We start from the raw sequence: 14,599 nt of genomic DNA on the forward strand, positions 1-14,599 counted from the left end.
TTAGTACAACTGCTTGCACAACTTAAAGGCAGTGGACACTATTGGTAATTACTAATAAAAATAATTATTAGCATAAAGCCTTATTAATTTGGAACTAGTGATGGGGAGCTGTTGAAAGAATAAAACATTGCGAGAAACGGCTCCCTCTGAAGTAACGTAGTTTTTGAGAAAGAAGTAATTTTCCACGAATTGATTTCGAGACCAACAGAATTAGAATTGGAGGTCTCGAAAACAAGCATCTGAAAGCACAACACGTTGTATGACAAGGGTGTGTGGTTTTTTTTCTTTCATTGTTATCTGACAACTTCGACGAACAATTCGACGAGTTCAAATTTCACAGGTTGTTATTTTATGCATATTTATGTTGAGATTCACCAAGTGAGAAGACTGGTCTTTGACATTTACCAATAGTGTCAAGTGTCTCTATACATGTAAGCTGTAAAATATAGCTTTTAGTTAACCTTTCATACAAACTATTTTTAGACCATTTTGAAAACTTGAATTCATTTCGAGTGTTGTTCAAAAACATCACCGTATTCTCCAGATATTGAAGCCTAACCTCAGGAATCTTTATGCTGTCTTGTAATCCACCGATTGCTTATTATTTTGCTCGGCATGATACAAATCTACACACGTTATTAAAAAGAAAGAAACCGGGAAAAAGCCAAACAAGAAGACACTACTGTATGTATAATGAAACAAAGATACACAATCTTCAATAATCCCTATTGCGACGTAATGGTTCCCAACTTGCGAAAAAACACTTGTTTAAACTTGAAAATGGGAGCCTGTTCTTCTGATCAAATTTAGCAAAATTGCAATGCAGAAAATAAACACATGACCAAATAATAAATAAACACAAAAGAAACAAAATCATTTAGAGAGCCCATCAATGTTTGAGTAGGGTTTTTTTTTCAAACTGTGCCGATAAATTATATTAAACGCAAATATTATAATAACGTAGATATTGGTGTACAGAGGCTATATCAGCCGAAACAACACCGCAATCCCTACAGTAGTTATTAAGAAATAAGTAGCGTAACAGTGGAAACCCAACGTGACTGTTTATCCTTCGGTATTAAACCGTGATTTAAAATTATTATTCCTCTCATTAATATGAATCAGTCCATGTTTAATATAAATATATTACAAACGGGGAAATAAACACATGATTTTGAAATAACTGTACGGTATGTTAAAAGTTTTAATTCAGTAATACATCAAATAGATCAATATGTATTGAAATTTAACCAAATTCGTCCCATGAACTTTTTTACACAGCTACCCCCCCCCCACACCCCGCTTTTGAGTGTTTACCCTCATGCAGCTCATAGTAGACAGGCACTTTTGTTATTGACTAACGCTAGCCTGGCGGTCGGGGAACCATACCCACGAAAAACAGCAAGCTGCTACATCAATGGATGATGTCATCGTCAGCCAATCACCGTGCAGGAAAACCATGCTGTTTAATGGTCGATTTTTTCGTAACGGTAGTATTACTTCCGGTGGAAATTGCTGTATCATGACTGGACTAACTACGATCCGGTCTCGCTTTTAACATTTCCGGGAAGAATATGAAATAATCTATCCATATTATACTAATTTGGGGACTGTTGCCGACATTCATAACGGAAAAATCTGCCGTGTTTTTGTGACTTGGTTTCTTTCTTTTTGAAGCCATTTTTACAAAATTTATCTTTCTAAAATAGGAGTTGCACTGATTTTTTTCATACAAATCGACAGATATGCTCTTCATTTTAATGTATTGCTACATAATATCTGTCAATACTTTTCAGATAAGGTCGAAAAGACTGAATTTCAGAAGCCCTTTGGACTAATTGAATATTCACACAGATGTCACGCACGAAAAACGATGAATAATTGCAGATAAAAGGAAAATAAATTTGGTGACCTGCGAAAAGACTGTAGGTACATTCTGAAGGCGGATGTGATTGAGGACCTCTCGCACGAGAACGGGGCTTGAGTCTAACACGGTTCGGTGCACTGCTCCCCAAAAATGATAGTATAACACATTGTGAAAAACAGCTCCCTCTGAAGTAACATAATTTTCACGAAAGAAGTAATTGTCCACGAATTTGATTTCGAGACCTCAGAATTAGATTTTGAAAGCACACAATTTCGTGTGACAAGGTTGTTTTTCTTTCACTATTATATCGCAACTTCGATGACCAATTGAGCTCAACATTTTTACAGGTTTGTTATTATCTGCCTATCCTGAGATACGTGATAAGACTGGTGTCTAATGGACTAACAATGCATTAACCCGGTATTGGCTAAGCAGTACTGGTCGTCGAGGTAGAGGCTCTTTGTAATTTTGGTCGGAATTATCACGCTGTGAAGAAAGAATAAGTCTTCACACTGCAGTTTTATCTAATTAAACTAAATTTTGGAGACACATCCTAATTCTGAGACAGGTCTACAGATTAATACTCACTGAATCAACAGTATAGGCCTACAACTTTAAAAGAAATTGTTGTTAATTATGATTAAGTGTTTATTAAGGTTATTATATATGCATGCACGGGTCAGAAGAGGGTTTGGACTTACTTTTCTATTGCCTTTTTTCATTTCTTGTAACTTTTACTTTCTTTGCCTTTTTAAGTTTTGAATTTACACCTTCACGTATCGTCTAGTCTCGGTATAGACCTTAGCTTACTGTGGCGGAACACGTGGTACAGTGCCATCTTTTATTTTGTCCGCGTTGTGAGATTTTTCCCGTTTTCATTGCAACTCTACAATTACATGTTGTAGCTCAAGTCAAGCTCGTTCCTCAGCGATACGTGACTCTGCAGAGCCAGTTGTCGTTGGAGCGACCCGAACTCGCGCCCTCTTGTGTTTGAACTGTTGTATAATGTCTTTGACCTCTGTCACGAGAGGCACAGTAATGATAAACACAGCGGCAGTAAATGCCCAAGTATCCGTCAAATTGATCCAGTGTTGAAATTGCACATCGGTAATTATGAGTAATGAAGACATAATAATTGGCCAGACAAGAACAAACATAACAGTAGTTCCCACGCCGATAATGAGCACGGCGTACCTTGTCCGCTTGAATTCTTGAAGCATTTGAGCCAACGACGGCCTGTTATACACCAACTTCACGTCAGTTATGTTGAATTCCCTACAAGTAAATAAGAAAAACATACATTACTTGCTGGTGGAAAAAGCGTGTTTCAGACACCACTCTTATATCAAATTTGAACTCGACAAAATATATATGCCTATTGAGCTCTTTTTTTCTCGATGTGATACTTTTCTTTGACAATAAAGTATTAATGAGATTCTGTTAAGCAAATCGGGCCCTTTTACTTTTGAATAAAATAAAGTATGATTAATAAACCTTACTCCTTCTTGTCGTTTTCCGTAATGCTTTATAGACTTCTTCTTTTAGAAAGCAGTAAACGGGGAGCCGATATTTTACAGATAATGAAGCATTATACGCACCTGACATACAACTCAGTCCACGGTGAAAGTGGATTGTCGATGTCCCGAGTTTTCTCCCAGATTTCTAAACTTTCTTCTTCAGTTAACCTTTTTCCAGTGGCAAAGCTGAAACATACAGTGATTATGCCACCAGAGAGAAGGGACACGCAGTTACCGATTAACATGCTCACCTCAAATGCATTTCCTAAAAACGGAAAGTCGAGAATATCAAGCAACATTAAAGTAAGCTACATCAATCCACTTCAAATGAAACATCAACAAAACAATCATTGTGTGTAAGATCTTTCCGCTTTTCTAACACTGAGTGATGCGGTAATTTTGCTACTGTATTTTATTAAAGGCAGTGGACACTGTTGGTTATTACTCAAAACAATTATTGGCACAAAACCTTACTTGGTAACGAGTAATGGGGAGAGGTTGATAGTATAAAGCATAGTGAGAAACGGCTCCCTCTGAAGTGACGTAGTTTTGGAGAAAGAAGTAATTTTCCACGAATTCGATTTTGAGACCTCAAGTTTAGAACTTGAGGTCTCGAAATCAAGCATATGAAAGCACACAACTTCGTGTGACAAGGTTGTTTTTTTCTTTCATAGTTATCTCGCAACTCCGACGACCGATCGAGCTCAAATTTTCACAGGTTTGTTATTTTATGCATATGTTGAGATACACCAAGTGAGAAGACAATTACCAATAGTGTACACTGTCTTTAAAGAAAGATGCACCGTAGTGAGATCGCGGCTTTACGAAGCTGTCCAAGCCACAAAAGCTTTGACATAAGGGATACACACTCTACACTACTTTCTGCTGGAGTCAGTGGTTGTGCAATAACATCAGCAAACTATAGCATGCTTGTTACTTCATGAATGTTCTTACCAATCAAACGCACGCAACGGCCAGCAATTAACAGTAAATCCAAGTAATTAAAAAAAACAGTAGTCACGTATAATGTTTGCAAGTTCTGAAATTCTTTGTTGCTGTCCAATCGCCAGTTTAAGTGTTGAACATTTCCTTTAGAATGTGCGCTTTGGGCTAAAACAAGCGTTTGCTATCAAATCAATGTGGTAACGAAAGTTAGAATAGTGTAATAGTTTAATATTCATCAACTTGTATGGTTCGGCTTGTACTTCGCGAACGCACAAGGTCCGTGGTTTGTGGAGTCAACAAGTTTGTAATGCAAAAAGGTAAGAAACGCGCACAAATTAATTCGAGGGATCTTTGGCTGAATCATTATTCTTTACTCTAAAAAAAAACTTAACCATTGGGCTCTGGATTGTTGTGAAAACGAGTCGTTTTAAACAAAATGAAGGCTTAGCTTTTCCTCACAGTTTGGTGATTGAAAAATCATTCAAACAAAGAATAATAATGATATTATATATAAGGGAATACAAGTTTAGCGACGAGTTCTTTCACGGCCGTTTAAGACAGGCAGGGTCGTTGCCGTGTGATAAAGGCCCGAGCCGAGGGCATTCATAAATGCCTTTTTGGTTAAAAGGCGTAATAAAGTAGGAAACTCCGTAAAACCTATCCGTTATCGGCGTGCTTGAGCTCTGTTTGTACATGTACGACGTCCGTGTGTTGCATGTTGTTATGACTGAGACGACGCTTATTCCCGGCAGTTTCCTGATTCTTACGTGCGCGTGCGCGTATAGTCTGGGTGCAACACGTTCTCGTTTTCCTTTCACACACAGCGCAGCCAACTCACCGACAGCGTCCGCATCGCCCGTCTTGAACCAAGACAAGCACGGAGTATCCGCTCACAACTGGTAATAAACACTGGTCATTATCAAAAGGCGCGCCCTCAACCAATAGAAAAAGCGAAACTGTCTAAGGTATTTATGCATATACAATTATAGTACACCAACTAATTACAAATTACCTTACCAATAACATTACAAGAATAATTGAAATCAGGTTGCCATTTACCTCCTTGTTGACCCCTCATAAATGCCGACAGGTCAAATTTGTGGTACAGTAAAGTTGCTGAGATCAGCCACGCAGCGATTCCAAGAAACATACCAAAGATTGCGCCACATGCCATAGCCTTGCTGGTAAGACGTGTCCAGAAGGTACTCAGAACAATTGGACACACAGATGAGCCAATGAATACACCCATTGCAGAGTATACCCCACTCAGTGTTACCTAGATAGTAAACAGATGAGGGTATGTTAACTAACAAATTTGTTATGCTGCTCCGAGAACTAAATCTATCCAAATCTAACAGTGAATCATATCCACCTAGCAGTGATTTGTGTAGAAATCTGGTCTGGCAGCGCCCACTTTGACTCCCTTTAGCCTGAACCCTAGGGACAGTATCCTCACTTCTTGGTAGTGTATCTCAAGTTTCCATAAATCACGAGCCGGTGATAATTTAGGCTCAATTATTGGAAGCAAACAGTGAAACAAAACACTCTTGCTGCCGAAAAATAATTGTGTGATTTCAGATTCCCGAGTTTGGAGCCTTGTTTAGGTCGGGCGACTGTGCGGCCCATAAATGTCGCCTGACCTAAATGTAGCTCAAAACATTTACCTAAATGTCGCCCAGACCTAAATGTTGCCCCAAACCTGACCAAAATGATGCCCGGACCTCAATGAAGCCCCAAACCTGTAGTGTACCTAAGTGTCACCCAGACCTAAATGTAGCCCCAAACCTGTAGTGTACCTAGATGTCGCCTGGACCTAAATGTAGCCCAAATGTAGCCCCAACCCTGTACAAAAATTTCGCCTGAACTTAACGTAGCCCAAACGTAGCCCAAAACTTGTACCTAATAGTCGCCCGAACAAGGTTTGGGGCTACATTAATTTTAGGCGACGTTTAGGGCTCGGGCTACATTAAGGGTACCACAGGTGACATTTGGGTACAACTTTTGGCTACATTTGGGTCGGGTGACAGTTAGGTACTAGTTTTAAGCTACATTTAGTTCGAGCGCCGTTGAAGCACAACTTCGGGGCAACTCATAGATCGGAAGCAATCTTTCCTGGAGAAATAGATTTCATAAAAACATCAAATTTCTTTAAAAAAAACAACAGATACCTGCAAAATGTTGAAGAGTAACGTGAGTGGAATAATGCAGATAGCAACCCATAGTATTGCCCAGTCTCTTTTCAACTTCAGAAGTTCCAAGTAGGTTCGATAAGCGCCATGGGATTTGCATTTGTAGTGTGGTTTTAACGCTCGCTTGCATTCTGTCCGCACTCTGTATTATAAGAAGAACGAAAACAAGTATTTAAAACTACAGCACTTCGAATGGAGGCAGTAATAATTGGAGTAAAGCCGATAGTGAGACCCACTTCTAAGGAGGCCACGAAGGATCATGACACATTTCAAACATGTTATCTAATTATTTGTGATGTCGCCAAAAACTTTCGAGTTCTTCTGAAGTCACTGACTTTTTGCAAACATTTTCACAAACACTATAACTGCATTTCTAAAAAATTGCGACATACAAATATATAATGGCCTAAAAGAAAGTATGTGATGTGTGGTGACCTCTCAGTGCCACCATAAGTTTCACTAATGAATCAATAAAAACATTTGGGCTCATGAATTGAGGTTTCCCGTGTGTCTTGTTTGTCTTGCCTTTCTATTTCTGTAAAAGACGCTTCAGAAACTGTTTAGGCCGACTATGGTAATGTGAAAAGTTACGTGCGAAAGTTTAGGCGTAATCAGTGTCTACTTGTATCATGCATTTTTTTTAAGATCAAGCCAGTGACATTTAGCGAGAATAAAAAGCAATGTGTTTTCAGTTGTAAAAACAAACCTCTTGTCACAGCGTACCGACCGCAATCTGGATGTATTCTGGGTTAAGTCAGCCAACCCCCCCCCCCCCCATCTGAAAGCACACAACTTCGAGGGTGTTTTTCATAGTTATCTTGCAACTCCGACGACCAAACAAGCTCAAGTTTGCACAGGTTTCTTATTGTATGCATATGTCGAGATGCACCAAGTGAGAAGACTGGTATTTGACAGTTATCAATAATGTCCAGTGTCTTTTAACTTCCTTGGTTAAACTAGCCTCAGAACAGGTTTGTCAGTACTCAATAAAGCCCCAAAATTTGACTAGCAAAAGGATTGTTTGAAACCAAGTACCCAAAGGAAAGGCTGTCAGCGAGACATCTAGAAACCTCATACAAATAACAGTTGGCTCCAGTGACATCACAGATTCACTGGATCTGTGTAAGTATTTCTACTTTTTAAGTATTTCTACTTTTTAAAAAAAATGAAAAAATTATTATAGTTGTCTAGCCATTAATCACCTGGTATCTGTTGTACACGAATTACAGTTGCCCATATTGCAACAAGAACACATATCCCTCTTGTTGGCCATCCTCCCTCTGGATTTACCACAAAGTAAGCAGCTGTTGGTATCTGCTGAGCTCCTATACGGTTTCAGGTGTATCTGGTACAGGTCGTAAACGATGATTGAAGTAATAGCAATAACTTCCGCCGATCCAGTTGATGTAACAGCCATGAGAATCAGAATAACCATAAGTACACCTCCAACTGGACCCATGAGTTCCTTTGCTACAGCCGGGGGAACCAAACCTGTAAGAGAATCACACAATGATATCTCATTTACGAAAGCTATACTCACTTGTTTAACATAATGAGTACAGTATCAAAGGGCAGCAAGTGTCATATATGTAAGAAGAAACTATAAATAAATAGTAAGCTTGCGAAAACAACCAAGTGTAAATCTCTTAGGGTGAGTAGGGTTGGGTCTCGACGTTTCGAACAGTGTACTCTGCTCGTCTTCAGGAGAATAAGACGAGCAGATTACACTGTTCGAAAACGTCCAGACCCAACCGGCTCTTTCAGAGCCAACACTCGCTCGAAGAGATTTACACATGGTTGTACCCGCAAGTTTACAATTTATTTATAGTTTTTTCTTATGTCTCCACACCATGCAAAGATTCAAACAATACTTATAAGTGTCATAGTGTCGACGGGGATGTTTCCTACATTTCTCACAACAAAAATGGTTGACATTACCCAAACAACTTCAGATCACCAAACATGTTCTTTATGGTAATTTTGTTTAGTGATTCCTGAATAGTTCTGTTTACTGTTTTAACCTTACGGTTTTAACCTTTTTACTGTAAACCTTTTGACTAAACATCATGGAACTGCGTTTCAACATGAACATTCAGTAAGTGTTGGTAAGTATAGTGAGCATCGATATGGGTCATGGGTCACTCAAAAGTTCCTCGGGGAATACACTACATTAGTTACCTCATTTCCAGTCAATGTGTATAATAATGCCTTCTTAATGTTATACTGACCTTCTCCAACTTGTGAAGCTGTTAATAGTGGTTCTCCACGGTGGGTGCCCAGTGCAACATACGCCAGACCCATCGTAGTCGCAAAAGAGAAGGGGATTGCAAACCAAACCAAGCCACCGATAAGAAATCCCCACATTCCCTGACGTGGTTTAGCAGCAACGCTACTTTGCCAGTACGACTGATCCACAAATACCGTACCGAAGTTCCCTGCAATGTTATAAACGGACATAAAACTGTTTGTTTATAATAATAATAATAATAATAATATCGAAGTCTTATATAGCGCACGCATCTACCAAACAAGGTACTCATGCCGCTGAGTATATACAAACTTTCAGAAAGATAGGTTATTACAGTGATGAGTTCTGAGACCCAGTTATTTAGCACCTAAAGGGTTTACAAGGTGCTACGGCGCATACAGCAGCCAGGGACACCGGGGTGAACCCCTTCTCTTTTCGAAAAGTGCACTGGGTTATTTTACATGCGTTACACAACACATGGGACCAACGGCTTTACGTCCCATCCGAAGGACGAAGCAATGGCTAAGTGTCTTGCTTAAAGACACAAGTGTCACGGCTGGGAATTCTAACCCACAATCTGCTGATCAGAAACACCAGAGTTTGAATTCGGTGCTCTTAACCGCTCGGCCACGACACTTCCAGAGTGTTTAATTCTCTGTAATTGAAAAGCAAACAAAAAGACCCCAACCTTGCACACAGTTTTAACTAATGCGAAACTGCAGCAGGGGGAGTCTGGGGACCAGTAGGTCACCGTGTTTTCTGCTACTTGGTTTACTGTACAGTTAATGATAGCATTATTCTTCTGGTGAATAGTTGTCAATCATAAAGTTAAACAAAACCAGGGTCAATTGGTATCTTGTTTGTAAAAGGTAAAAACACAGACAGTGTTCAAGCGGTGTCTCTATTAGGAGCTACATCTGCTTTCCAAATCAAGTCAGATATATGTTTCTGTACTGCCAATAAGGGATCCCGAGTGCGCCCTCAGTGTTCATTGTGTAAAAAGTTTACTTTTGGAGTTGTCATGTGACAGTCTCTCTCTTTTCTTGTAGCTTCGTTCTTAGAAGAGCTCATTTTGGGTGCGTTCGTTTAGCTTCCCTTAGTCGACCCCGTGTGTGGCGGTATTTTTTCCCAGGATGAACGTGGGTAATTATCTGCACACGTTCGTCATGGAAAAAGAAAACGCCACACACCGGGGTCGACCCGGGGAAGCTAATCGAACGCACCCTACATTTGAGTGGTAATTCTCTCTTTTTTGTATAGGGAGTGTAGCTCTTGCCAAGCTCTAAAGGCTGTTTATCTGGGAGGGATAAGCTTATATAGATTTGAGTGCGTATTGTTTCGTGTTTAGACTTTATTTGTTTACCGGAAGTACTGTGAATTTAGGGCTCTACTTTGATCGGATTATTGCAAATTGCCATGTGTAAAATTGCTATTGCTATGTGTATGCAGGCACCCTCGTGTGTGACCCTTTTCTGACCTTCCGTTCATAGTGCATTGTGGTGTTAGTAGTGGTGTAGTGTATTTAATTATTGTGACTTTTTGCATTATATTTTGCATAAAAAGTGCTATGGGTTTGAAGAATTAAAAGCCTATACAGGAGATACTATTTCATATATTTTGACGTCATTGAATTGATTGCACGTTAATAATATCATTAATTGTATTTGGGCGAATGCTCGCCCTTTAGTAATAGGACCGTAGTCGCATGCAATTATGTCCTCTATGCAATATTATAACACCCCTTGCAAGTATTCTGCCTGCTCATTGGTTTAGAGCGCGTCACATGACATGTCTTAGTTTCGCTAGATGACGGCCGTGTGATAGTGCGTCGGTTTGCCATGCGCTAGTCCGAAGACTAGCACACGGCGCCGTGCGCTAGTCCGACAGACTAGCACACGGCGTGCAGTACCCAGACGTCCGTTGCGTGTACGAGGATGATAAATTAATAGTTTTTAACCATTTCGGATTGCACGACACTACATGCAACACAGTAAGTAAAAGTGTTTGCAATCTGTATTCGCGTCGTCCGTGGATTGTATCATTCAGGTCTGTAACTTAATAATAATAGTACAGTATTTAGAAATGTTTGGGGTGTTATAAAACAAATATTGACTGCTTTTACTCGTACAATGGTTAAAAACTATGACTTACTTGGTGATCCCCGGAGCGTTCTATTTTCCCTCGGCTTCGCCTCGGGAAAATAGAACGCTCCGGGGATCACCTCGGGAGTCATAGTTTTAACCATAGCACTCGAAGCAGTCAATATTTGTATACTATCCGGAGAACATTATTACATATGCAATAACGTCTGCCGGACTGTTTTACATACGCAATCGTGTCCGCCCGGACGCTGCTGCATAATGCAATTGTGTCCGCCCGGACACAATTGCATATGCAGTTGTGTCCGCCCCCGTGCAAAACCGTCCTTGCAGTAAATTAATTTCCATGAATAACTGGGAAATTTTCGGCCGTTGGGTGTTCGCTGCAATCATAAAGTACGTGAGTATTCATGCTGCATATTAAGTGTACGTAGGTTCAGTGCATGCACGCTCGCTTACGCGCGCACATAATGTACAATTATGTCCACACCGGACGGTTTTTGCATAGCCTCGGACTGTATGGTATGGCTGACACAATTGCCAGTGACACCGGCTCCCCTTCCCGTGTCTCTTCATAAAAGTATAAATATATACACAACAAAATATATAATAAAAACAATGATGTGAGTTGTTTTAACACGAAAAATCCTTGCACGGTTTTTTCTTGATCGGTTTATCAAAGAATAATGGAAAAGAAAGATTAGTTTCCTCAATGAGGGCTAGCGCTGGGTTAAGTCGTACTTCTTACCAACAATGTTTACGACGCCAAACATGATGCCATTGGGTGATAAGAATGTCAGGTAGCTTTTCTGCCAGTTTCCAACTGGGCCTTCTGAGCAAGAAATTAAGTCAAACACTTTTTTTGCACTGCCTGTATGTGGATAAAAACACAAACAAACAAAAAACAAAACAGTGTATAAGCTCATTTTTATCAAAGTCACCAATATCACCTCTCTTAATATTTATGCATGACGTCATAATTCTTATCGAAAAATGAGGTTATGGGCGCTCGTCCCCCATTACTTGCAGTGGCTAGCATTGACGTACCTCATGCATAAACATTAAGAAAGGCGTATGATATGAAGTTTGACGGGCAAAATAAACTGATTCTCTTTTTGGAAAACTAAGAACCAGAAAATAGACCGTGTATTGTCTCGCTATTTACGAGGTCACAATAATATTGAGCCAGTCCCTGGGAGATTCGGTCCCCAATTAACATAGACTAGAGAGGAGGATTCAACAGAGGGCGCTAACAGAAGTGGTTTGTACACAGTATGTCGTCGGGGGTTGGACGGGGGACACACCAGACTCTCCTGCCACACCGGGACAACGACTTGTCGTACTTTCAAACATAAGAGTATGTTCAGTAACAATAAAACAATTTCGTTAGTAATTGTTTGCCACGATTCATACGTTTGAAAAAATAGTTTATATTGTTTGGGGGTTGACTCCGCCTACCCATTTTGTGACGTCATTCGAGGCAGATTTTGCCTTGATGCATAGAGTAAACACACGCGCAAAGTACATGCAAGTCCTAGTCATTGAGTTTGTACATTTCGAAAAAGTTGTTTTCTTGCATTTTTCCGGCAATGCAGACCAAGTGTATTGATGTGGTCAGCCTGTATGGCTGGTCAGACTCACAAGAGCAATAATGCTAGTGGTCCGGTCCGACGTCTTTATCAGCACTGTGCAGCCTTTTCTCCTCAAATGTCGGGGCCTACTCTTGAATTTGTAAACAAGATAAGAACTAATTTTGTGGGCACTAAGTTAACTGTTTATTCACATTAAAAACACTTTATTTGTGACAAAAGCTTTATTTGGACAAAATACCACTTCCAGGTGACTTTAACGTAAGGTAAACACGTTGCGATTTTTGTTTTACAATTTACAATTTCAAACTCAAGCTTTTATTAAAACATTAACTATTTGAGGTCTCCGAAGTCCATATTCTCGGAAAACCTCGTTTGCGCTCGAGGTCAACTTACAAAGTTCATAATCCAATGCTAAAGACGGTGTGACCTATGACGTCACTCGAAAACCACAACATGATTCGCACATAACGCCCGGCAAGAAAAAACACCCCTGTCACACGAAGTTGTGTGCTTTCAGGTGCTTGATTTCGAGACCCCAAAATCTAATTCTTGGGTCTCGAAACCAAATTCATGGAAAATTACTTCTTTCACGAAAATTACGTTACTTCAGAAGGAGCCGTTTCTCACATCTGTCAACAGCTCTCCATTACTCGTTGCCAAGTAAGGTTTTATGCTAATAATTAGTTTGAGTAATTACCAATAGTGTCCACTGCCTTTAATCGCCTTGTAACAGTAATCATGTCTTCTTTAACGCACGTTATATGCAGTACGCCGTGTTTGTTTACATTTACCCACATAGGTCACGTGAGCCACGAGTGCAATCGGTCTATTGATTATAACCAAGAAAACATCAGTTGTTAAACACCAACACAGTAGCGTAGTGGGCTAGGGTGCTGGGACTGTCTCAGCAACTCGGATCACCCGGTCCGGGTTCGAATACCGTCTGTCTCTATAAATATAGATTCAAGGCTTTTTGCTGCCCATGGGACAGTGTGATTGGGATCTGCTTTGTTTCTCCCCTAAAGGGACAGGACCCGCGCAGCGGCTAGGATTCGAGACAGGGGGGATGTGCTCTGGGTCGGAGGCCACCCCACAAGGGTTCTGTATGGCAAAGGGGAGGGGCCAGTGTGTGCCAGTAACTGAACCGGCGCCTGAATGCCTGACATACCGGAGCGTAACCTTTTATATTTTCCCACCAGATTAAATTTGCATTATTAAATGTCTTTATTTGTTTATTATTTTGTTCAAATTCTTTTAAATATAGCGATAGTCTAGTTGGTAAGACACTGCTCTAAAATCTGAAGGGTCCCGGGTTCGAATCCCATCCGAGTAACATGCCTTATTTTTTATTTTATTTTCAGGACTGAGAAACAGTGCTAACACACATCGGTGCATGGGTAAAACACATAAATAATTGTCTCTATATATTTATTTAGTTAGTTAAAAACTCTAATTAAAACTTGTTTTCAAACATCTGTTATATATCGCAGTACCCGCTGCCAAAATATTTGATTCGAACTGCCTCTAGCTACCAATAGTGTCCCCTGCCTATAATGCTCGGTCACTCCACAATCCTTCTGTGAAAGCCCCTGTGAACCCGTACTGTACTTCGAAGGGCACACACTATTTGTGACAAAGAACATCTACCGAATGAAACGCATCATGATGGGTCTAGAGTCTAGACCGAACAAACGAGAGTTCTTCCGAACACAACTCACAGTCTGAACACTCAGAAGGTATGCCCAATGCGGTCCTTCCGTGTTTGCGGTCCTTCCGTACATTGGTCATACATTCTTTTCACAAAACTCGGGTAAGTATTGAGTGAACATGGCTAACACATATCGGTGTTTATGTGTAAAAACTCCAAATTTATAGTCTTTGTCCCCGATGCAAATTTAAACATCTATTAAATTTGTCATAATACTCTGTATCCTTTATGAAGCGAGTATCAAGGTCTACTGACTTTCAGGCTCGATTTCTTAGCTATGTGGAACTTTGCTATTTGGAACTTTGCTATTTGGAACTTTGCTATTTGGAACTTTGCTATTTGGAACTTTGCTATTTGGAACTTTGCTATTTGGAACTTTGCTATTTGGGTGTGTAGTGTATCTCATTTGCTAAGCAGAGTGTGATACCACAATA

General features: G+C 40.1%; 1 protein-coding gene across 1 annotated transcript in view; it reads right to left on the reverse strand.

Annotated features, from left to right (window-relative positions):
* Nucleotides 1–2,157: 2,157 nt before the first annotated feature.
* The window catches only part of LOC117288290 (urea-proton symporter DUR3-like), a 39,889-nt gene continuing 27,447 nt past the window's right edge, over nt 2,158–14,599 (reverse strand). Inside the window, exons 5-11 of the mRNA XM_033769084.1 lie at nt 11,614–11,736; nt 8,747–8,953; nt 7,721–8,009; nt 6,498–6,660; nt 5,389–5,605; nt 3,466–3,649; nt 2,158–3,142 (exon numbers count right to left, since the gene is read on the reverse strand). Coding sequence (XP_033624975.1) covers nt 2,779–3,142; nt 3,466–3,649; nt 5,389–5,605; nt 6,498–6,660; nt 7,721–8,009; nt 8,747–8,953; nt 11,614–11,736 — 1,547 coding nt within the window. The 3' untranslated portion in view covers nt 2,158–2,778. The remainder of the gene's footprint in view (nt 3,143–3,465; nt 3,650–5,388; nt 5,606–6,497; nt 6,661–7,720; nt 8,010–8,746; nt 8,954–11,613; nt 11,737–14,599) is intronic.

This window comes from Asterias rubens, chromosome 3, assembly GCF_902459465.1.
Source record: "Asterias rubens chromosome 3, eAstRub1.3, whole genome shotgun sequence".
NCBI classification, from domain to species: Eukaryota; Metazoa; Echinodermata; class Asteroidea; order Forcipulatida; family Asteriidae; genus Asterias; species Asterias rubens.